A 24,162-nucleotide genomic window follows, 5' to 3' on the forward strand; every position below is an offset into this window, starting at 1 on the left:
GCTCTATTAGGAAATGCCCTGGAATGCCAGTGAGACCGTGGGCTGGCTTCTTCTGCGGAATGTGTAGACGGGGCGTGCACCTGCCCCACCGCTCGAGCCCCGGGCGTCCGGGCATCTCAGCAGTTGCTCTGAAGGCCCCGGGTGTTTATCTCCCCTCAGGCAGCTGACCTGCCTCCCGTTTCTTGAGCAGAGCAGTGGAATTTGGTGGAAGAGACCCAGACCTCCGGCCACCCAGATTAGAGAGTTTTGTGCTGAGGTCCCTATATGGTTGTGTTAGCCTGAACGCCAGGCCCAAGTCTGTCTTTGTTCCTTGTTTGGGAAGCAAAGGGGAGGGAAGCAGGCCAAGGGGCTATATAACCCTTCGGCGTTCAGCTTCCCTGAACACCACCCAGAGCGGAGAAGCCCAGCTGAGCGCTGTCAGGGTAAGTGGCTCGGACCCAGGGCTGTGACTTCCCCATCCCGGCGGCTTTGACATTACTCAGTGCACTCAGACGTCATCTGCAGAGATTTACTTGGGCTTGTGCCCTCTGCAATTTCTGAATGAACATTGTAGTACTAAGACGATTGTAGCTTTTAGCTTCCCACTATCTAATATTAAGAACAAAGTTAAGATGCGGTTTGGCGTGGGGGGAGGAGGAAAGGAAGACGGAACAGAATCTGTGTGTCCCCTGCACCATCTGTTTATGCTACATCCACAGCCCAGGTCTGGCCGGGCTCTTTCAGAGATGCAACCTAGCAATTTCCAGCGAGTTACGCGTTTATTTCTACTTAGGCACCAGGGATTCTAGTACTTTCTGTGGTTCGCTTTGGCGTGGGGATTTTTCATCGGATGGTATTTTCGGGGCCGCTGGAGGCACCTGGAAATGCATTTGAGAAGTGAACAGAGTCTAGTGGCCTCGTCTTTGGTATTGGCCGTTTACGTGCTCGCATCAGGGTTCCTGTGGCTGTAATTGGTAGTGTCTTCTGTAGCAAAGGCATGTCTGTGAAGCTACACTCCGGGCTGTGCCTCGCACGCTCCACTGGTCATTTGCAGCAGGAAACAGGCTGTATCTTTCTCTGTGAATAAAGAGGGAGGGAGCGGCTGACAGCTGCTTGTGTGCCGGCCTAAGGGACGTCTGGTTTGCATTTCTCTCTCCCCCCAGCGAGGCGGCAGTCCCCGGGCTGAACCTCGCTGGAAATCGGGGCTTGGCCGCTTCAGCCCGGACTAGACTTTCCACACTGAGATTTGCCTTCATTCTGTGATCCATGACTAAATATGGTTTGCATTTCAAGACGGATGAGCTGGGAACTGTAGTGTTCTTCCTCCCCCACTACCCCCCCCCCCCCCGCCTTCCCCACACTAACTACTCATTTTTGGCACAAGATGCAGGCAAAGCAGTTGGAACAACCCCCCGGCCAGGGTGCAGCTCCAAACGCAGACGCTCGCCTGTGTTTTACCTAATTAGGAAATGCTTTGCTCCAAACCCGGCCGCTCATTCAGGTCAGATAAGGCTTGGACACCACTGAGTCGGCCTCTTTCCGGGGACACAGAGACTTCTCCAATGACAGTGCTCATCCGAGAGATTAGAAAATCCCTCCTGGGCTTTTTTGTCTGTTTGTTTTGTTTTATACCAAATAAAAACACGTTTACTGGCTTTTGAGATTTTTTAAATTTTCCGCATGTTTGCTGATGCTCTGGGGCAGCCTGCTTTTTCTGCAGTATATTCAAGCCCCAAGCCCTCCCGGCCAACGAAAGAGTTAGGGAAGGGGACGCGCACTCCTGGTGACCGTCCTGTCACATTGTCAGAGCGTCCTATATCCAAGTATGTCGTCCCGTTTTCAGCTCTTTGGGTTTGGGAAGTCTGCTTAGTGCATCCACAGAGAGCCCGCCGCTGGCGCTGGCCGCCTCTGACACACGCCTCCGACTCTCACTTCTCGTCCTGTCTTGTCTCCTCTACGTATCTCACTTCTCCACTCCCCTCGTCCTTCCGTAGGACGGAAGCCAATCGCAGGAATGCCGAGCGGTATCCAGCATCTGCAAAGGGCAGGGAGGGGTGGGGAAGGAAGGAGCAAGCCATTGGCAAGTCTTGTTTTCCGTTCTTAGGAGTGGAACCCACAGGTCAAGGATCCCCATGCTACGCCTGGAGGCAGTGTGGAAAGAAAGCAAAAACTAGAAATAAAGAGGGCGGGATAATGATCGTAGTGCTATCATGCTGTCAATGATCATCCCTTTACAACTAACATTTACGGGCATCCGTAATGTGTTTGCCACTACAAAGCATTTCAAATGCTTTTTAAAAATCTAACCCCCCATTGTAAGAGCTCTGTATAGCACATACTGATATTATTGCTGTTTGCAGAGAAGGAAACTGTGATTTAGAGATGTTAAATACCTTACTAGGTCACAGCCTATAATCATCATACTCTTCCATCTCCGTGGTCCTAACTTTACCAGCAATGGGATCTTGCATAAGTCACTTCAATGCCTTGAGTCTTGATTTCCTTGTTTGTCAATGGGAGAGAATAGTACCCGTCCTGGATTTTAAAACGCATCGCCTCCGTGGAGATTCATGCTTTTGCCAAGGGTTACACAGCATTCCGAAAGAAACAGCACTGATTTCGTGGGAATGATCTGGCAGAGCTCCAGAACAAAAGCAAAAGCTGGGTTTTTTTTCTTCTTCTCCTACATCCCAGAAATTTCCTTTAAAGAATTGCATTTTATATCTGGGTCAGGGTGTGCAATGGGTTCACCAACTTAGAAGAATCTTCCTCAGCTTGAAATCCTAAGCTCTCAAAGTTGGGCAGACAACGGTGGGTGTCCCTCTTTTTATGGGATAATTCTGCTTGGAAAAATGGAAGGGAATCTGAATTAAAAGTCCAAGGGGTAGCCAAGGACACTTGGTCTCTGATTCAACTCTGCCTCCGGTGCCCTGTGTGCCCTTGAGCAAAACACTTCCTCTGGGTGTTCTCATTAGTAGAAATGAGGGCATTGCATGCAAATGGTCTCTCTAATGGACCTGTTCTCCAAAGCTGCTGCTTTGCTCCCACTTTTCAGATTTTGTTATAGGATCAGAGCTTAAGAGTTGGATATTCAAAATATTGAATACATGCCCAATTTAGAAAATATTACAAAACCCAGGGTAGATCATTAAAAACACCTACAAAACCCACTGTCTCAAAATAATACTCATCAACATCTTGGCAAATACAATTGACCTGTTTTCAATGCATAAATGTACATTTTTAAATAGGATCATACAATGTTACTTTCTCTAATCTATTATTCTTACATAGACTATACCTTTTCCCTATCTCTTAATTTATCTTTCCTAATAGCAGCAAAATATTGTACTATGGTATGTGTAACTTATCAGACTCTCCCTCGCTTGGATTTTAGGTTAGCTGTGATTTTTATTAATGGAGAATAACTATGGCCCCTAAAATTTCAAGCACCTTCTTAGAAAGTTTCAATTGTTTTTAATGTTTCTCCAAAGGTAAAATAAAAGTTCTCAGGACCAAAAGAGATTTTTCTTCTTCTTCTTTTTTAATGTTTATTTATTTTTGAGTGAGAGACAGAGTGTAAGTAGGGGAGGGGCAGAGAGAGAGGGGGACACAGAATCCGAAGCAGGCTCCAGGCTCCGAGCTGTCAGCACAGAGCCTGATGTGGGGCTCGAACCCACGAACCATGAGATCATGACTTGAGCCGAAGTCAGACGCTTAACCAACCCAGGCGCCGCGAGATTTTTCTTTTAAACACCTTCCATTCAACATTTCCAAATATTCACATGCAGCCTGGCCCTCAAAACCTACCTTTTAAAGAAAATAGTTAAAAGTTATAACATATCTAGAAAAATGTGTTCGGGCCGATGCAGACAGCATATTCCAGAAACTTCTCTCCCACATGACACGTTAACCGGATCTTCCTGTCTGCGCTCTGCGGTTGTTCATTTATTCACCTGCTTGGTTATTCTTTAAAGTGTCCACGAGCACCTGTGACGTGCTGGCCACCGTGCTAGAGGTCAGTTGTATGAATGTGGAAGTCTGAGTTCTGGCGTCAGTCTAATTACGGTACCTTGAGATAAATGCTGTGTCGTATAAGGGTCAGTGGAGTGCGCTCCGGGAGTGCAGAGAAGGACCCCACATCCCTTCTGGAAGGTGGGAGTGGTCAGTGAAATGACATGGCTGCTGGATGACAGCGGAGGCGGCTTCCTTCCTGTTCCCCTAGGACCCTGTGAAGCAGCTCCAGCCGAGATGTGCGAAGAAGAGGACAGCACTGCCCTCGTGTGTGACAACGGTTCTGGGCTCTGTAAGGCCGGCTTTGCTGGGGACGATGCTCCCCGTGCCGTCTTCCCATCCATTGTGGGGCGCCCCAGGCATCAGGTGAGCAATATTGTACTGCGATTATGTAACGTGATGAATATCGCCACATCGACCATCGCATGACGAGACACAAATGCATCCGGAGAACAACCGTATACCTTAAAACCACACGATGTCGCACACCAGATTTATTCAAGAAAAGGAAGGTTGGATTGCAGTAGAGCGAAACAGGGCTACACATCAGGCCCCTCTGTGACGGGGTGCCCATGAGTACCCACAGTCTGTCTATTGCTTTCTGCCCAGAAATTATGTGACCTTGTTAAAAATACACCTCTGGTGATGGATGTGTACGAGTAAGTGTGAATTTCACATATGATATAGACAGATTGTCTGGTGGGTGCCTATCAGATATAAAGTTCACCTATCAGATATAAGTTCACCTTTTTGTCTCATGATCATTATCATCATCAGAAATACTACGAGGTACCTAATAATGTGTACCTCAGCTACTCTTTGGAAAGAAACTAAATTAAAGGCCGAGGGCACTCACTCTCAAAGATCTTGATATTAGGTGAAAGTGAGCGTTGTTACTGAATGTAATTTTACATACTTTAGGTGTCAATGAAATATATGTAGACAGCCACATGTTAATTTTATAGAACATTACATATAAACAAAATATTGGGGGCAGCCATATGGTAAAAAACGGAGCCATATGGTAAAAAAAAAAAACTCTCAGTTTTAGAAACTCTTCACGTCAGAAATATAGCTGCTCATTGACCCTATCTGACTGATGTTCGTGGCTCTCAGTTCGGCATACAGTCGCAAGAATGAATAATAGCCCCTTCCACTGAATGAAACCTGAGATGTTTCTTTGTTGAACTGTATTCATGGAGATATTTTGCACAAGCCACTATTTATGGATCTCTAGCAGCCATGACTGTTCTGCAATTCTAAAACAATCACCCCAATGCAATTTAAAATCCCAGTAATGAGAATTCCCTTTCTTTTGTTTTTGTTTTTGGGTTTTTTTTTTTTTTTAAGTTTCTGTTTATTGCGTTAAAGGGCACTTGTTGGTATGAGCACTGGGTGTTATATGTAAGCGATGAATCATGGGACTCTATCCCCAAAACTAAGAGCACACCGTCCACACTGTATGTTATCCAACTTGGCAATACATTATATTAAAAAATAAAAAAAAATAAAAATACTTCGGACTAGTTTAGGCAAATGTCTTACTGTTGATTGGTATGGATTTATCCATTAGAAACGGAGCACTGAGTGGTCATTTGTAGATATGATGCTTTTTCACATACTCTTGGGTGGGTGACAATTTTAATAGCTTAAGGGATTTATAAGAGCACGGTGCCATTTAACTAATATGTAAAATTTCATACATTCATTTAGGAAGTAATTGTTGAGTGACACATAAGTCCCTGGCAATTTGTTGTTGTGGTGAACAAGCCAACACAGCTTCTGTCCTAATAGAGCTTGCTAAGAAATACGGCAGACAAAAAAAACCGCAACGTAAAGTTGCTTCCCCCACAGGGCCCTCTGCTCTTTGGAGACTGCTTCAGGCCTGTTGCCAATCAACTGAGGGATGTTGCTTCAGAGCATAGTGACCCTAAGACAGAATGTCATGTTCCTGATACCAAAAGAGGAACTTTCTACCGCAATGACTTAACCCTTTGTGACTGGATTGTCATCAGTCCACGAGTCCTGGGGGAGGCTGACTTGTGCTGTGTTGAATCTCTGCAGGGAGTGATGGTGGGCATGGGACAAAAGGACAGCTACGTGGGGGACGAAGCACAGAGCAAAAGAGGAATCCTGACCTTGAAGTACCCGATAGAACATGGCATCATCACCAACTGGGACGATATGGAAAAGGTACTGGAGGTTCTCTGTGCGCGGAGCCCTCAGGATGCCTGGTTTCTGTGGCTCCTGGTTCATAGTATCTTGTTACTGTTGAAAAAAAAAAATCCTGAAATACGTCTTTAAAAACACGCACACACGAATCTCTTGCCTAACAGGGTTTCTACACTAATCAGAGGGATAGTGTTCTGTGGATTCGAACAGTAGCCATTTGCCAGTGGTGGGAATTAAGAGCCTGTCGCACTGGATTACCTTCCTAAGGCCAGCAGGTGGGGGGGTGGGCAGGGAGGGGGGAACAACGCTCCCATTCCGGCCCCCCACCGCTTGCTGGAGGCAGGGAGGCAAGGACTCCCAGTGGAGGAGAGCTGGGTGAAGCCCCGCCCCACCCGTGCTCTTTTGAAAGCTTTTCATTAACTCACCCTGAACGTTTTTTTGAAGTATTTTAGTTTTCACTCTAGAAGGGAGAGCCGTGACATTGCGGATTTGGGACATTCCTGAAAGTTCCCCAGCGCACTGAAGCGCAAGGAGCGGACAAACATTTTTAAATAAGTATTTGAGAAAGTGCCTCTCTGTGTTGTATGAAGAGAGTGCTTTAAAACCTCCCAGATTCATATAGAAGAGCTTCCGAGAAGAGTTAAATCCTAGGATTTTGATGTTTGGTATCAGGCATCATAGACACGCAAGCGATCGGAGAAAAACCAGAAAGACCAATGAGAACGTGACACTAATTCTGTTAAGGTAGCAAAATATATTAGAACCACAATATCTGGACTTTTGTCAGCTCCCTACACACAGGCACACACACAGCTCACACGTGCTCACACACATACACATACAGGCAAGAACACGCATACCCACGTGCACGCTCATTCACGCACACGCACACTCACACAGACACACAGACTCACACACACACACAGGCACACGCACGCATATATGTGAGCACAGGCACACACATGTACACACGCTCTCACCAGGTTAAAAGAAAGTGGTATTGCCAGAATTGATCAGCAATAATGCCGAAGCCTCTAGCTCTCTATAAAAATTGCATTTCCTTAGGTTTGCTTAGTCTGAGAGGCTGGGTTTGGTTAAGGCTGCAGTTTGCGCGGAGAGACGCTGTTAACGGCAGCAGGAAGTGCTCTTCAGAGCTTCCCCGTGGAGTTGGCAGCATCTCAGACTGCAGGCAGAGCACTGGGATGAATAAAGTCATCATTTCTAAAATCTGAATTTAAAGCGTCTTCGGGAGACAGAGAGGCGAGGGGGGGTGGGCAGAGAGGTTTGTGGGCGGGGCTGGGGGGGATCAGCTGTATCGTCAGTGCTGTTCCAGAACACCCACAGTATATAATATGACTGGCGGGATTTCTTGAGCTCTCTGCCGCTTCTACTCCCTCAGAGGGGCATAACTTTCAAGCTCCCTAGTTCTTTTCTAGAAACCGCAAATTCAACACCGGAGAGACTGGGACAAGATCAATCTAGCTTTCGTCCATTTGTCAATTTTCACCAGCTGTTCTTGTTTGGTTTTCATTCTGGATGAATCTAATACTCCTGGTGCCAGGGGAGAATTTCCAGGCCTTTAGAAATCATTAATTTAGACTTCTTTGCAATGCTGTGCTCTCTTTGGCATCTGATGATTAAAGAGGATGCTCAACCATGAAGCAAACTCACGACCAGAGTACATCATACAAACACGCTATGAATAGGCGCAGGCTTTTTGGGAAGCACCTGAAGGTCAAGTACCTGACCACGAATGGGAGGTTCTGAGGGCGCCACGGAAGGCAGGCTTCAGCCAGCCCTGGAGAGCAAGGAGGGGAGGGAGGAGGCGGGGAGACCCGTCCTCTTAGCATACATCGCAGAGGGAAATTTCCTGAAATGCATTAAAAAGGCAACTAGATGTTTTTAGGTCAGCTTCGTTCTCCCATTCACACATTCACTCATTTGTCCTCTTGCTTGCTAAACGAAACCATTTTGCCGTGAATATTCACTAAAGTGGAAGGAGGAGGAGAGACACGGTTTGCGCCTGGCTGGCTCAGTCGGTGGAGCACGAGACGCCTGATCTCAGGGTTGTGAGTTCCAACTCCACCTTGGGCACAGAGATTACTTTAAAAAAAGATATAGCTGGCTAACAGGAATATTTATTCTGGGCCAGCCCCTGGACTAGATAGTAACCGTAGGGCTCTTGCAAAGACATACTAGCTATTTTGATATTACCCATGGTGAGGTGAGCCGGGAAGGGTTAAAATTTGCCTAAGCTCACACAACCAAGAAATGGGGGTTGAGTCGGGATTTGAACCCGTTTTGACTTCAGATTCTGTGCCGTGAGCCACCAAGCCATCCTGGCCCATAGACCTGGGTTTGGGATTTTGCTCAGTCGCTTACGAGCTGTGAGTCCTTGGGTGAGTTACACACGGTCTCTGGGCTGCGGCGCCCGTGTCAGTAAAGTCGTGGACATCTGATGAGTGCTTGTAACATTCTGCTTGGTCCTGGTTTCATTTAGCTCATTCTGGCCCCTCTCTGGGGTCTGCAGCCTTCTGTGACGTTGCATCATTGTGTTTCCCCTCCGTGCCCCGCTAGATATGGCACCACTCTTTCTACAATGAGCTTCGTGTCGCCCCCGAAGAGCACCCAACTCTGCTCACCGAGGCGCCCCTGAACCCCAAGGCCAACCGGGAGAAAATGACCCAGGTGAGCATCCACTCCAGGATCCAGCATTTGGGGTTAGGGGGCAGTCCTGTTGGAAAGGGGCGGGGCAGGAGAGCAGAGAGGTGGTGTGCCCGGCGGCCCCCTCCCAGACCAACCAGCAGCTTTCCAGGGACTCCGGGGAGGCCAGAGACAGTAGCGTGGCCGTGGTAACTCACATCCTTACTGCAGAAACTGCCCCGTGACTCCAAGAGCAATAGGAAATGAAAATATTTCATTGTCAAAGGTGCTACGTTAGCTTAAAAACTTCCGAGGAGAAATCATTTCAAAGTACGGCAGGAAGTTGGTTCTTGAGTTGGAGAGAGGTTTGCAAACTGGATCTGTCACTCATCAGCTACGTGAGTTTCATGAAGCCACTTCATTTCTTTGAGTTCTAGTCTCCTTGTCCATCTATACATGGGGAATAATATCAGTGCTATCACTTTTCAAAGGGCTGACGTGAAGATCAACGGGGCAAAATGTTAAATGTGTTTCATGGTGCCTCATATAGTAAACATTCAACAAAGAATAGTTCATTTATTTATTTTTTTAATTTGTTTTTGAGAGAGAAAGAGACAGAGTGTGAGCAGGGGAGGGGCAAAGAGAGGGAGACACAGAATCCAAAGCAGGCTCCAGGCTCTGAGCTGTCAGCACAGAGCCCGAGGCGGGGCTTGAACTTGTGAGCCACGAGATCATGACCTGAGCCGAAGTCGGATGCTTCACCGAATGGTTTTTATTGGCACTCTTGTGACTAGGCTGAAACTCAAAGACCTTATAGCAGGAGACCATCCATTCCACCAGCCAGACAAGGTTTCCAGTTTGGATGAGCTATCGAATAAAAAATCTGCTGTCGGGGCGCCTGGGTGGCGCAGTCGGTGAAGCGTCCGACTTCAGCCAGGTCACGATCTCGCGGTCCGGGAGTTCGAGCCCCGCGTCAGGCTCTGGGCTGATGGCTCGGAGCCTGGAGCCTGTTTCCGATTCTGTGTCTCCCTCTCTCTCTGCCCCTCCCCCGTTCATGCTCTGTCTCTCTCTGTCCGAAAAATAAATAAACGTTGAAAAAAAAAAAATTAAAAAAAAAAAATCTGCTGTCAATTTAACGCTTGCTATAGTTAAGCTCTGGGTTAAGCATTTTACATGCATGGTCTCTTTAAATCTTAGCAATGCGAAGCATGTTATATTATATAAATGACTATATAATTGTGTATCTGATTATATAAATGAATCATTCAAGGATCCAATACATAAGACTGTCCCAAGGTCACACAGCTAGACGTGCCAGAGCCTGGAACTGACCTAGGATCTTTTGGCCTTGGAGAATAATCCATAGACATCATAGAAATACTGTATGGCTTCTTCCCCAAAAGAGCTCTTGCTGATTACCCCAACACATGCGTGGTCATTCTCTCCAGGGGACATCTGTGTGCCTGGGAGTCACTCCGTGAGGCAAGCAATGTCATTTCTGATGGGCGTGATCGTCCTTGTGAATGGTGCGGAGGCAGAAAAATATCTGGGAAGCATGGCTCTCTAGCAAACCATGTCAGACATTCTGGGGGATGGCCCAGGGGGGGCTTCGCCGATGGAGAAATGGAGGCCCGTGGGCACGTTTGTGGGCACACACTTCTCATGAGTGACCTGGAGGGGCTCCCATTCTGATCTTGTCCCCAGACCACATGAGTTGAGGCCCTGCCATTGACACGTGGCCCTCTGCTATCAGTGGGCAGATCTTGTCTTCCAGGAATCAAGGTCTCGTCCACAGCAGCCAAAGTGGCCTCAGAGTCTAGGGCTGGCATTGACTCGGCAGCTCCCTGGAAAGTGGAAGAGGTTAAAAGGAACTTCAGACAAATCACAGAACTGGGCTAATCCAAACCCATCTGAGCTTCTGGTTTAAAAGGTCTTCTCCTGTAGACTAGAGACGTCAAAACTGGGATGCTGTCTTTCCTTGGTCTTTTGGCTTTGATGTCATGCGTGCGCCCTCGACTGCCCACACTCGAGCTCCCCTAGACCAAACTCCTCCGTTCACAGTTGAGACACCAGGAAGGAAGGCCACAGAAGTCAGCTGTTAGTCTGGCGAGCCCTCCTGGGTCACACTGGAGCCGGGGCCAAGGCCAGAGCCCGCACAGCCCCCGCCAGTCACATGTGCACCGCCCCCCTGCCCCAGTCTCCTCTGCCCAGAGCCAGGCGGGCCCATCTGTATTCTGAGCCCACCCGCAAGAGGTGCTCTCCTGAACATTCTTGCTGAGACTGGAGACGTCACTAACTTAAGCTCTTTCGGTTGCTTTGCAGATTATGTTTGAGACGTTCAATGTCCCGGCCATGTATGTGGCTATTCAGGCGGTGCTGTCCCTCTACGCCTCTGGACGTACGACTGGTAGGTGGACGCGGTATTGGGAGCCGCGACCGGGAGCACCATCTGTTGTGGGCTTTGATGGTTATCAGCATGGGGTTTGGATGGCCTGGGGTGGGGGGTAGTTAGAACTGACAGGGCTAATCCCAGCCCTGAAAGGTCTTCTTTCCACCTTTAAAAACAAGCCCTGGAGGGGTGCCTGGGTGGCTCTGTTGGTTGAGCGGCTGGCTCTCGATTTCGGCTCAGGTCATGATCTCACGGTTGGTGAGATCGAGCCCCAAGTCAGGTTCTGTGCGGAGAGCGTGGAGCCTGCTTGGGATTCTCTCTCTGTCTTCTCTCTCCGCTCTCTCTCAAAATAAATAGGGGTGCCCGGGTGGCTCAGTCGGGAAGTGCCCCACTTTGACTCAGGTCATGACCTCATGGTCCGTGGGTTCGAGCCTCACGTCGGGCTCTGTGCTGACAGCTCAGAGCCTGGAGTCTGCTTCGGATTCTGTGTCTCCCTCTCTCTCTGCCCCTCCCCTGCTTGTGCTCTATCTCTGTCTCTCAAAACTGAATAAATGTTCAGTAAACAAACAAATAAGTAAATAAGCTTAAAAGAAATAATGAAAATAAGCCCTCAAGCTCCTATTTCCAGCGGGACTTTTTCTCTCTTCCTGCTCTTTCTTTATGTTCCCCAAGCCTGTCCTGCCTCGCCTATCCTACCACATGCTTTCTCTCTTTTTCAAGTCAGAGGCTCAGAAACTCCCCTTCTCCTGGGCCAGCCAGGGACCACGCACCGGGGGCCATGGTGACTTTTGTCGTGCGATTTGTCCCCCAGGCATTGTGCTGGACTCGGGAGACGGGGTCACCCACAACGTGCCCATCTACGAGGGCTACGCCCTGCCCCACGCCATCATGCGTCTGGACCTGGCCGGCCGCGACCTCACCGACTACCTCATGAAGATCCTGACCGAGCGCGGCTACTCCTTCGTGACCACCGGTGAGTGAGGCCCGTGGGAGTGAGGGGCGGGGGTGCAGGGGCCGCGTCTTCTTCGCGGGAACCTCGAGGACCCTGGCCACCATCCAGGGACATGACGGGAGGGGACCGTGCAGCGGGCAAGGCCTGCCTCGGACGCTGAGAGCAAAGCACGGCCTTCTTTCTTGAGAAGAATGGTGAGAACCCCCAGCGTAAGCTCGTCAGGGGCCTGTTACTCGGACACTTTTTAACCTCCTCTGTTCACAAATGGGAGGCTGAGAGTGCAGAGATGGAACGCAATGAATGTGGCACACTGGTTGGCGGGCTTGGTGACATCTAGGTAGGGCGTGGGTCCCAGTTCTGCCACGCACTAGTGGGGGTGACCCAACTCACCAACCTGCGGCCTCCTCATCCGTGAATAGGGTTTCACCCCCGACGTGATTGCCGGATTAAGTGATACCGACACTGAGTAATTCGTTATTTGTAAGTCAGTAATTCAGTGATTGTTAGCTGGCATGAAGGCCAACCTGGCAGGAAGCTATCCATGTGTCTGTCTTTGGCCTCTGTGTTGGTGGCCCCCAGTGCGGACTTACAAGAGGCAGAGTCCCACGGCGCTAGACATCCACGTTGGGATGTCCTCGGTGCGCACGGCCTTAACCGCCTTCCCTCCACTCATCGATCAGGTACTGTCCAAATGTCTCAGTTTCTGGACATGCCTCACGTTTATTATAGACTCTGAGCTTGAGCCCTGTGGATGTTCAGGCTTCCTTCTGGGGTAGGGAGGTGAATTAATTCCTACATTCCTCTTCTCCCTGCAAAGAACCCCAGAATATCTCCCAAAGGTTCCAGGGGCCTGGATGGAACCCATAGCTTAGAAGTTCCAAGTGCAGGAGTCTGGAAGGGACTGGCCGTCTGCTTCCTCCACACCTCCTTCAGTATGCATCACTGAGCCTTCTGGTCTAGGACTGGTCCTGAGCCAGGGCCTGCCTCCTTCTGGAAGGTAATGGATACACCAGTGGTGTAGCTACTGGGCCAAGCGCCGTGGATCTGTGGAGCTTTTTGAAAACCGCGGGGGCCCCAAAGCATAAGATTTCAGCATAAGACTTCCTGGTCAACCGAAAATCCAATATGACAAACTAGTATAAAACACTTATAACAGAGAGGGAATCGTTGCTCCCGAGAAAAAGAAAACATAAGGTACAGAAGGCTGCCCTCCTCTGCGCCTTTCTCTGGCTCGCTCCTTTCACTCCTGCCCTGCATTTCCCGGATGATCTTTTCCACGAGCCCACCATTCTGCCAGGGACAGAGTGGCTCCCTCAGGGACCCTCTATAGTTTCATTACCATCGCGGATGTGGGGCTGCAGAATGGCGAACTTACACCCCGTGAACCCACACCGCGGGAGAGACTGATGTGAGGCAGGTGGGTTTTTAGCACAGGCGCAAACCCTCGTGTCTGTATGTTGACAGCCGAGCGTGAGATTGTCCGGGACATCAAGGAGAAGCTGTGCTATGTAGCTCTAGACTTTGAAAATGAGATGGCCACAGCCGCATCCTCCTCCTCCCTTGAGAAGAGCTACGAGCTGCCCGACGGGCAGGTGATCACCATCGGGAACGAGCGCTTCCGCTGCCCAGAGACCCTGTTCCAGCCGTCCTTCATCGGTGGGTCCCAGCGTCCCGTCCCCGGGAAGGGGAAGGCACCCTAACCCCCTGCATCCCCCCAGCCCCTGGCCATCGGCATCCTTCTGCATGAGGGGGACATGTGACAGGGCCACAGGACCAAATGCATTTCTAAACCAGGGCAAGGGAAAGAGTGTCACAGTTTTAGAGAGAGAAGGAGGCCAGGAAAGGAGTGTTTTCTCCTTATTTATTTTGAGAGAGGGGCAGGAAGAGAAAGTGCAAGCAGGGGAGGGGCAGAGAGAGGGAGAGAGAGAATCCCAAGCAGGCTGTGCTGTCAGTGCAGAGCCCAACGCAGGGCTTGAACTCATGCACCGTGAGATCATGACCTGAGCTGAAACCAAAAGTCAGACACTCAACTGACTGAGCCACGCAGGTGCCCCAGGAATTTTCTTTCTAAGCAAACACTGTCCGTGTGTCTGGAGAATGGTGAACAAATCAGATCTTGCCTGTGCCGAGGACACAGTGGAGCCATCGACAGATGGGGAGGATAACACCGAATGCTGAGACTGTGGGAGGAGTGGGGCGGGAGAGAGAAAAATGGAAGAGCCTGTTCCTACATGAGCACTGACCTCGGACAAAGGTTAGCGTTGTTGTTTACAGAGGGTGGGCTCTGGGAGGGGAGAGCCCGGGCTCAGTCTCAGTTCTACTTTCATGATCTTGGGAAGAAGGCCACTTAACGTCCCCAAGCTTCTGTGTCTTCATGTGTGGAGTGAAGATTGTGGGGCTCCTGGGTGGCTCAGTCAATTAAACGTAGGACTCTTGATTTCAGCTCGGGTCATGATCTCACGGTTCTTGGGTTTAAGCCCCGCGTCCGGCTCTGTGCCGACAGCTCGAAGCCTGCTTCGGATCCTCTGTCCCCCTCTCTCTGGCCCTCCCCCCTCTCAAAAATGAAGAAACATAAAAAAAGAAGAGAAAGGAGCCTTGTCCAAATCGGATGAAGCACCTCCCCGGGGAGTCAGTGCCCTTTAGCGTTGAGGGGTGTTCCCAAGGGAACAGGCCAAGAGACACGTGGGTGGTCCTGAGCTACGGCGGGGGTGCTGGCTCTGCACGGGACCCTCCGTGGGGGGCCTGAAGGCTCTGCCCTTCCTTGCACCCCACCTAGAAGTGAGTCTGTTAAAGATCAGCGATGTGATGTTGTAACCCTCCGCCCCTACGGTGCCCCATCAGGGCCTCCTGGCTAGATCAGACATGGGAGCACACGGAGCATAACAAGAGCCTCTGGTCACTCGGATGGGCGGTTCTTACACTGTGGTTCCTGCCGAGCTTCAGCCCACTGCGAGACCCCCCCCCCCCCCCAGAGGCTCACGCGGGTCTTCTGCGTCCGACCTGGGTGTCGCCCACCACCCGAGGGTCATGGCCTGTGTCTCCTTTGCAGGGATGGAGTCTGCCGGCATCCACGAAACCACCTACAACAGCATCATGAAGTGCGACATTGACATCAGGAAGGACCTGTATGCCAACAACGTCCTCTCCGGGGGCACCACCATGTACCCGGGCATCGCCGACCGCATGCAGAAGGAGATCACCGCCCTGGCGCCCAGCACCATGAAGATCAAGGTACGGTTCGGGGTCAGATGCTACGGTTCTGCTGCTGGAGGTACCGACCCCGTCACCAGACGTGACGGGCTCTTCAGAGCAACACGTGTTACTCACGTGTGCTCATGGGTTCCAGGACTAGGTGGTGGGTCCACGTCCACACGTTCCACTCTTTATTATTATTATTGATGTTTATTTTACTTTGAGAGACACAGAGAGAGAGAGCATGAGCAAGGGAGAGGCAGAGAGAGAGAGAGAGAGAGAGAGAGAGAGAGCATCCCAAGCAGGCTTTGTGCTGTCACTGCAGAGCCTGACATGGGGCATCCATCTCACAAACCATGAGATCAGGACCTGAGCAGAAATCAAGGGTTGGACACTTAGCCAATGGAGCCACCCAGCCGCCCCCACAAATTCCACTCTTTATTGGCTATAAGTCAGTCCAGTTCATAAGAGAAGCTATGTTATTCTATACAAAATTTAATCTACAATTATCTTGTCTATCAGCTACTTTCAGGTAAAGGTCACCAAAGCTCCCGTGTGTGCGTATCCCTTTATTTTTTTTATGGAGATATAGCTCACATATAACATTGGATTCGTTTCAGGTGTGCAACCTAATTCAGTATTTGTATATATTGTGAAGCGATCACCATAAGTCTAGACGATTTCCGTCATTGCTCTTAAAAATACACGCGTGTCGTTTCTCCCCATCACAAAAATAGTGCATCCACGTCTCACAGAGACATTTAAAAAAAATCGGAGGAGCCACACATATTTCTGAAGAGGTTGAAAAGCCGTGGGTTCAATAGCATACGCTCCTCCTTCCACTACTAAAAGTGATCACCTGTCGGTGGCCGGGATTAGAACTGTGTCTTCATCTCTGTCTGGTGCGCCTTTTGATCCGGGCGCTCAGAAGCGCAGAATCACTCCAGGATGAGCCAGCTCAGTCCCCGAGCCACCAAAGACCCTTCCGTTGTGTTCCCAGTCCCAGCGAAGCGAACTCAGAGATTAAACAGACACTGTTCTTTGGAGGCCAACTCAACATGTGCCCGGTGATTCCCGAAAGCTGTTATCACTGTCTGAAATCAGAAGGCCATGCTGGGACTCTCTGACCCCTGTCACAGGGAGCGGGAGAAAGGGCATTCCACGTGCAGATCACACACACGCGAAGTGTTCAGGCACCTTCTCTGTGATTTGCATTCCCTTCTCTTTGTCGGGAAGAGGGTTTGCAGATCACGTACACGGTTCCAGACCAGAGCTCTCGGGCCTGCGTCCCGGGCTCTGAAAGACTGCATGGTGACAGCAGAGACAGGTTCCTGAGGTTGGTGTTTCTTGGATGCTCCTCTGATCGGCTGTCTCCCCCCCACCGCCCCACCCCACACTGGAGGGAGAGACAGGAAACGAGCTCCGGGCTCACGGACAAAGCCAGCCTAGGTGGGGGTGCGTTACGGCAGCTGCAGCCGGGGCTGGCTGGCTCCCACTCCTCCAAACTCAGCTTCCGGAATGAAATGAATATGGAACTTTGGGCTCCGGTGCGGTGAGAGAAAACCGTTAAAAACCCGGGGCAGTAAAGGTTATGACATTAGGCGAAACTGAAACTGGAAGGGGGCTATAGAAACCCTGCACTGGCTTTAACCACTTTTCTGTAAATCTAAAATTACCCCCAACTGGAAAAGTTACTTCTAAGATGAAACGAAATGAAACAAACAAACAGACAGACAAAAAACCACCTGGGAGAGGTCCGGGTTTGAATACTGGGTCTGACAGGCATACAGCCAGTGGGACCTACCCCTGTTGCTCCAACCTCTCTCGGGGCCACCTGGCTGGCTTCGTCGGGAGAGCATGTGACTCTCGATCTTGGGGTTGTGAGTTTGAGCTCCACATCGGGCGTGGAGTCTGCTTAAAGACGACAACAACAACAACAGCAATGACTCTCTCAGCCTCAGTTTCCCCACGTGTGGCAGGGCACTACTCAATACTCTTTAAAGTGGTTATGAGAATAATTCATGTAAAACGTTGAGCGTGGTAGGCACGTGGTAAGTACGCAGTGAAAAGCAGCTACTTGTATTCAAAAATAAATGTTCAGACGGGGCTTGGGGGATAAACAGAAATGAAACCTTTCCCCCAGGGTTTCAGAAATACCTTGTCTTTTTGCCCAAATGTCCACATTTGTTTCCACCCAAGAATCTAAGTCTGGAGTGGATTTGGGAATGGCTTAACTGTAGCTATCTGTGTTTGGGGCGACAGCAGGTGGAGGGGACCCCAGGACCCCGATTCACTGCTCTCTGCGTCCAAACCATTCATTTAAGAAACGTTAGCATGGCCTGCGTGTCAGGCCTGTGCAGCGGGAAAGCCAGTCGGCGCAGCTCAACTGGGAGCCACCCCAGGGAAGTGGTCATCCATCCGGGGGACCCCGCGGTCTCGGTAGACGTAATCGGGTGGAGCAAGACTCGTCTCGTAAGTTCTGGCACAATCGAAGCTTCTCGTTGAGGATGCCGGTGTCGTGCTGAGTTCTGAGACACAGCGTCTGAGACATCATCGGTGTTCTTGAGTGGAGGCCGTGCAGGATTTGGGGCCCACGTTTAGTTTTTCATTTCGTAGACCGACCCCCTTAGAGTTGTCACAGGTGCCTTGGAAGAGATTGTGTAAAAGAAACCAGAGGAACAAAAGCGCTCGTTGGAGAGTCTCTAACTTCAGAGCCTAGTCGCATCCCTTGGGGCGGGGGCGGGGGTGGGGGCGGGGGTGGGGTTGGGGGCGGGGGCGGGGGCGGGCATCTGACAGCCAAGGCTGTCCCGCTGTCGCTGTCCGTGGAACCTGAGCTGTGTGGACCACGGTGGCGCGTCCGGCCCTGCCCTAACTCGTAACCGTCCTTCTTTCTCCCCCCGGCCCGCAGATCATCGCCCCTCCGGAGCGCAAGTACTCCGTGTGGATCGGGGGCTCCATCCTGGCCTCGCTGTCCACCTTCCAGCAGATGTGGATCAGCAAGCAGGAGTACGACGAGGCCGGGCCCTCCATCGTCCACCGCAAATGCTTCTAGAACACGCCCTTGCTCTCTTGTCCGTCCCTGGCACACAACCGTGAATGTTTTGCGGAGTGGCGCCTTCGCTTCTTCTCCGAATCATTCCTAGCCAAAGCTCCGACCTGCTACCTACGTGTTTTTTAATAAATCTGAACCGTGCTACCGGTAACCCGCGGCCTTGGCCTCTGCCCCTCTCAGGTTTCCGTAGGGGGACCTCACCCGCTACATCGTGGCTCCCTCCGGTGGCACATCCCGGGACGCGACAGGGCTGTGGGCGCGGACGCTTCCCAGGAAAAGGTGCACTCACACTAACCTGGGAAGTCCCGACTAAATGCTCTAAGTGGAAAGAATTGGAAAATACCCAGGTACACGGAAACAGGGACTAAAGCGTATCAACAGGACAACCCACAGTGACCTCACAACCTGCCGGGCCATTATATCACTTTGCTGTCTCGCGACCTCCGTACCGGTAGCCTTATATGCGAATACAGAATAGTAACTTCGCGTATGACACACGCACAGATGTCTGATTATAATACATATTAAACACATACGAAACATAATAAATATACAGGTTTTCCTTGACCTACAACAAGGTCACAGCCCAACAAATTCAACCCGAGTTGGAAACATCGCAAGTTGAAATGCATTTTCCGCACTTAAACCTAGCGAACGTTGGAAATTAGCCCAGGCGACCGTAAACGTGCTCAGAACACTTACGGCAACCTCCAGTTGGGCAGGATCATCTGCCACAAAGCCTATTTCATATATTAAAAAGGTGTCGGGTGCCTCATATAATTTATGAAATACTGTAAAGTGAAGGAGAGGATATGGGTACAGAGTGGCGGGAAGGGGTCTGTCGTTGACCCCACGAGCTGTATTCCCTGCTCCCGCCCAGCCCGGGGGTGGGGGGGAACCACACAGAGCACTAGCCCCGGGGAAAGATCGAAATTCAGGTTCAAAGTACAGTTTCTACTGAATGCCTTTTGTTTTCACACCATCCTTAAGTAGAACCATCGTGAGCTGGGACCATCCGTATGTTAGAAGAAGGCGTGACTTTTAAGTCTTTCAGAGGAAACAGATTTTTTTTTTTCAAAAACAAGAAACAGCACTCTAAACTCTCAGTACACATCTGGATCGTCGGTTCCCCTCCCCCCGATCAATATCTGTGCCCGAAAAGGAGGCTCTGGATCTATTCACAGGAGAAGGGAGGGGGGCGTTAGCAATGCTAGCCGAGGACCACTGTGTCCGTCATCATACAGCGGATTTTATAAACGTCCTCCCTCGTGTGTCCTTCGGAACGATGTGGGCACAATCTTGTGATCGCGTCCATTTCACAGATGAAGAAACAGACGTTCCCTTGATATCATCATTAGGAAGAGCTGCCAACTTCGACTTCTCTTTTACCGATTTGGCCTGGGAGGTGCCAAGGTGCACAGAGACATCTTCCCTACCTGTAAGGCCCTTCCTCTCGAGTGCTTTTCTGCCCAGGCCGCTTGGCGTCCTCGCTTCTCTGGCCCTGTCGCTCGAGCTAATGAAGACGAATACCACACATACAAAGAGCTGACGTGTGCTGGGAACTGTCCTGAGCAGATTCTATACCAAACCTTTACACTAGGACCTCATTTTATCCCACAAGAGCCCTGTGCACTTGGTATTCTTCCTGCCCTTTAGCAGATGAAGCAACTGAAGCTCTGAGTGGTCCTGCCCCTGGCAGAGGGGCAACTTGACCTTGGTTCCAAGCCCGGTTCTTAGCTACTAGGCTGCTGTGTCTCAAGGAGTAGGCCATACAGGTCAACGTCATCGGGGGCTCCTTTTAAATGGGCACATTCTTGGGTCATAACCAAAGCGTACTGAGCTAGAATCTCTGGAACCGAGGCTAGGGGCTTGAGTTTTCATCCGATTTCTCTGGTGAGAGGCCCCCGGGGGGCTCAGTCGGTTGAGCATCTAAGTCTTGATTTCAACTCAGGTCGTGATCTCACCGTCGTGGGTTTGGGCCCCACATCAGGCTCTGCGCTGACGGTGTGGAGCCTGCTTGGGATTCCCTCTCTCTCTTTCTCTGCCTTTCCCAGGCTCGTCCTCTCTTTCTCTCTCTCTCTCTCAAAATATTTAAAAAAGATTTCTCTGATGCCTCTTTTGCACATCAAAATCTGAGAAGCACCGTAACACGCTGTGACTGAAGGAAATTTCCCAGTTGCAGGACTACACTTACCGGGCAAGGGCACTCCCTACATCCTACACTTGAACTTAGGCATTAGTGCAGACACCTTGCAGCCAGATCGCTTTGGTAACTGAGGCAGAAATCACCAACCGTTCCCGTCATCACTGCGGAGTTTACATAAAGTAAAACAAATCCCCGCACTGTCCTACTCGTATCCACCATCAGAGGATGCGGGCTCTCTGGTCACGGTCAGCGAATGAGGGCTTGGAATAGTCCGAGGATCTGAAGGAGCCGTGGCCAGAGGCCGCGACCAGGAGAGCCAGAACCACTCACTAAATGAGCCTAAGTGAGTCGCCCCTTCCTTGTGAGCACCCAGCTTCAGCGTCTCCGCACCGTGCACAGTCCTAGAGCAACACCTCCTCCCCTCGATTCCATAAGATGCCCCGTGACTCGAAGGGCTGGACAGAGTCTCGTGGATGAGCCCGAGACGAATCGCGAGGAGATAAAACCAGCAACATAAGCCTTTGTCGTCAGTGTGGCATCATTCCTGCAGCCAGGCTGAGCTCGAGGCTCTCCAGTAGGATTTCGGACACAGAACGGCCTGGAGAAGAGTTCCTGACTGCGGTGAGGGAGGAGGCTGTCTGAGCGGATGCACACAGCTCCACCAGGAGCCATGGCCGTGACTAAGCCTATTCAAAAAGATTTGGAGGGAAAAAAAGAGATGGAGAAGAGGAGGCGGAGGAGGAGGAGGAGGAGGGCAGCCCTAGGTGTGGCTGTTCCTCATCAGCTCACGAAAACCAGAGGGCAAGCGCTGTTCACCCCTGGGAGACCCAGGTTAACTCGGGGACCGTCTCCAGAGCACCTGCTGTCAGCGAGGACTGGGGCGGGTGCGAGCGCCATGAAGACAAGAGGCAAGGTTCTGCCCGCATGGAACTTTCGGTCTACGAGGAAGATGGACGTTGAACAGGTCGCTGGGTGCCCTGTGAGGATTACAAAAGTGGACACATGCATGTGGGGTATCTTACAGCCAGGGGCTCAGGGGAGGCCTCCCTGGGGAGGTAATGCTTGCGAGAAGGCGTAAAGAGTAAGCGTTAACTGGGAAAAAAGGGTGGGGGAGGGAGGGGTGTTGAGGCTCGGGAAGGGGAAGTGGGGTGTCCGTGGCGTGGGTCCCCGGCAGAGGCCCAGGGAAGGGACAGTGTGCACCTGTGTGGAACAGAAAAGAGATCTCCCAAGAACTGAACCACGCACACGCTCCAGAAGTTTGACTATGACCTGATTGTAATTTTCCAAAGCAGAGTTCACCACGTTGTGCCCGTGAGTGTCTGGCCCGAAGTCAGACAGCAATTGTAAGAAATGAAGACCATTTTGAGTGAGAAAGTCGGTATCCGATTCATTTGCCATTCACAACCACCTCATCTGGAGGGGTAAATTCTTCTTCTCCTTTCCAGAAATGCATCTCGGAAATGAACACCCCGGCACTGTCACCTCTCTAATTTGTTTCCGATGGTGACAGCTATTCTAGAAAGTTCTTGTGATAACTTCATGGCCCCTTTGAAGACCGAAGGGAATACGAATGATTACAGCTTGCCTGGTTGCCTTTGTGGCATAGGCTACCTTTAAGCAAAACTGATGACGACAGAGGCTCTTACGTAGCGTAGTTAAGGGCAGTTTTTCGGAAGCCTGAAGTTCAGAAATCCTCAAGCAGATTTCCCATCCTTGGAGAAAAATATAGGGCACTGTAGACACACCAGTCAAAAGATGGTATTTTCATATTCTTCTTAGGTCACGTCTCTTTCTTTGCCTCCACGTTTCGTTTTGAAGTTTATTCCTCTGTCTTGTCATTGGATTGATTCTTGCCTCCCCTTTTAGATCTCTCTGCATATGCCACAACCTGAAACACCTTAAGAAATGCCCTAAAATTGTTTAACATCAGACCTTCCTCTACAAAATGGCATCACCTGCCCTGGGGCGCCCGGGTGGCTCCGTCAGTTGAGCGTCCGACTTTGGTCATGATCAAAGGGTTCATGAGTTCGAGCCCCGCATCGGGCTCTGTGTTGACAGCTCGGAGCCCGGAGCCTGCTTCCGATTCTGTGTCTCCCTCTCTCTGCTCCTCCCCTGCTCATGTTCTTTCTCTCTCTCTCTCTCTCTCTCTCTCTCTCTCTCTCTCACAGAATAAACATTAAAAAATTTTTTTAAAAACAGGAAAAGTTTATGATTTCAGACAGACGTCCCCAGGGAGCCCTCTTCCATGCGAAGGCATAACCCACTGACTCACGCAAAGCCAAAGTAGGATTTAGATGCCATTAGCACGGCTGTTGTTGGTTGATCTCTCTTCTGTATTTCTAATCCTACCCACCCCAGAAGAGTTGACCATCCTTGATAAAATAAAATTCTTCTTCTGAACATGTTCTAGTGAACTTGACGAATGCCTGGGCCTGGGTGCCCCACAATAATAAGCATGTGATGACAGAAGGTTCTGGGAGCCTCGGGCATCTTCATCATCGGCTCTGATTTTATTATTAAAATTTGGCTTTCACAGAATTAAGTCAATAATGTACCGCTCCGTCAAAACCGCTATGGGATACCACAAAGCACACCTACCAGGATAGCGATTATAAGACAAAGTGTTGGCAAAGATGCGGAGAAATTGGAACCCTTGTACATTGCTGGTGGGCACGTAAAATGGTTCGGCTTCTGTTTTCTGTGGAATACAGTTTGGTGGTCCCTCAAAAAGGTAAACATAGAATTACCATACGACCCTGCAATTCTACTCCTATGTATAGACCCTCCAAAACGCAAACAGATACTCAAAAAGTACATGTTCATGGGAGCACTATTCACAATAGTCAAAAGGTGAAAACATGCCAATCATCCACCATTGGATGAATGGACAGTTGAACTGTGGCATACCCATACGATGGGATATTAGCCATAAAAAGGGAGAAAGCGCTGATACGTGGTATGATGTGGACAGACCTTCAAAACTCACGTAAGGTGAAAGAAACCAGACGCAAAAGTTCACGTATTGTATGATCCCAAGGATATGAAACACCCAGAGTGGATAAATGTATAGAGACCGCGGGCATCAACGGTTGCCAGCAGCTAGAGGGAAGGAAGTGGGAGGAGCAGCTTAATGGGTCAGGGGTTTTACCGGAGTGACGGGGATGTTTTGGAACTAGACAGAGGTAGGGTTGCACTATATACTGCATACGTACTAAATGTCACTGAATCAGTCGCTTTAAAATGATTAATATGGGGGTGGCTGGGTGGCTCTCGATTTCAGCTCCGGTCATGATCCCGGGGCTGTGGGATTGACCCCCGTCGGGGAGTCTGCTTGGGATTCTCTCTCCCTCCCTCTCCCTCTCTCACTTGTGCTCTCTCTCTCTCAGAAATAAATAACAATACATAGGTAAATTTAAAAATGATTAATTTTATGTTGCATGAATTTTACCTCCACAAATAGTTTCTTACAAAGAAAAAAATAAAAATAACGTGTGGCCCTGGAAAAAAACTTCAGTAAGTGTGAAATTTTATTGCTGAAAGGAACCTGCTAAATCAGTAATTCATACACTTCATTTCCAGACCAAACCGAACATATACTTTATTTCTGTAGGTAAGAAAACCTG

General features: G+C 50.1%; 1 protein-coding gene across 1 annotated transcript; it reads left to right on the forward strand.

The window, feature by feature from the left end:
* Positions 1 to 342: 342 nt before the first annotated feature.
* Positions 343 to 18,544, forward strand: ACTA2 (actin alpha 2, smooth muscle). The gene is made up of 9 exons (XM_030334840.1): positions 343 to 422; positions 4,205 to 4,359; positions 6,058 to 6,186; positions 8,743 to 8,853; positions 11,131 to 11,215; positions 12,009 to 12,170; positions 13,614 to 13,805; positions 15,199 to 15,380; positions 18,250 to 18,544. Exons 2-9 carry the CDS (start codon positions 4,231 to 4,233, stop codon positions 18,391 to 18,393), a joined length of 1,134 nt encoding a protein of 377 aa, XP_030190700.1. The 5' UTR covers positions 343 to 422; positions 4,205 to 4,230; the 3' UTR covers positions 18,394 to 18,544.
* Positions 18,545 to 24,162: the final 5,618 nt, after the last annotated feature.

This window comes from Lynx canadensis, chromosome D2 (assembly GCF_007474595.2).
Source record: "Lynx canadensis isolate LIC74 chromosome D2, mLynCan4.pri.v2, whole genome shotgun sequence".
Classification (NCBI taxonomy): Eukaryota; Metazoa; Chordata; class Mammalia; order Carnivora; family Felidae; genus Lynx; species Lynx canadensis.

Excerpts from the sequence above, each read along its gene's own strand:
- ACTA2 (XM_030334840.1), top strand. The coding sequence starts at position 4,231 with ATGTGCGAAGAAGAGGACAGCACTGCCCTCGTGTGTGACAACGGTTCT. Across the intron at positions 12,171-13,613 it reads CTACTCCTTCGTGACCACCG|CCGAGCGTGAGATTGTCCGG; the intron begins GTGAGTGAGGCC and ends GTATGTTGACAG. Across the intron at positions 13,806-15,198 it reads GTTCCAGCCGTCCTTCATCG|GGATGGAGTCTGCCGGCATC; the intron begins GTGGGTCCCAGC and ends TCTCCTTTGCAG.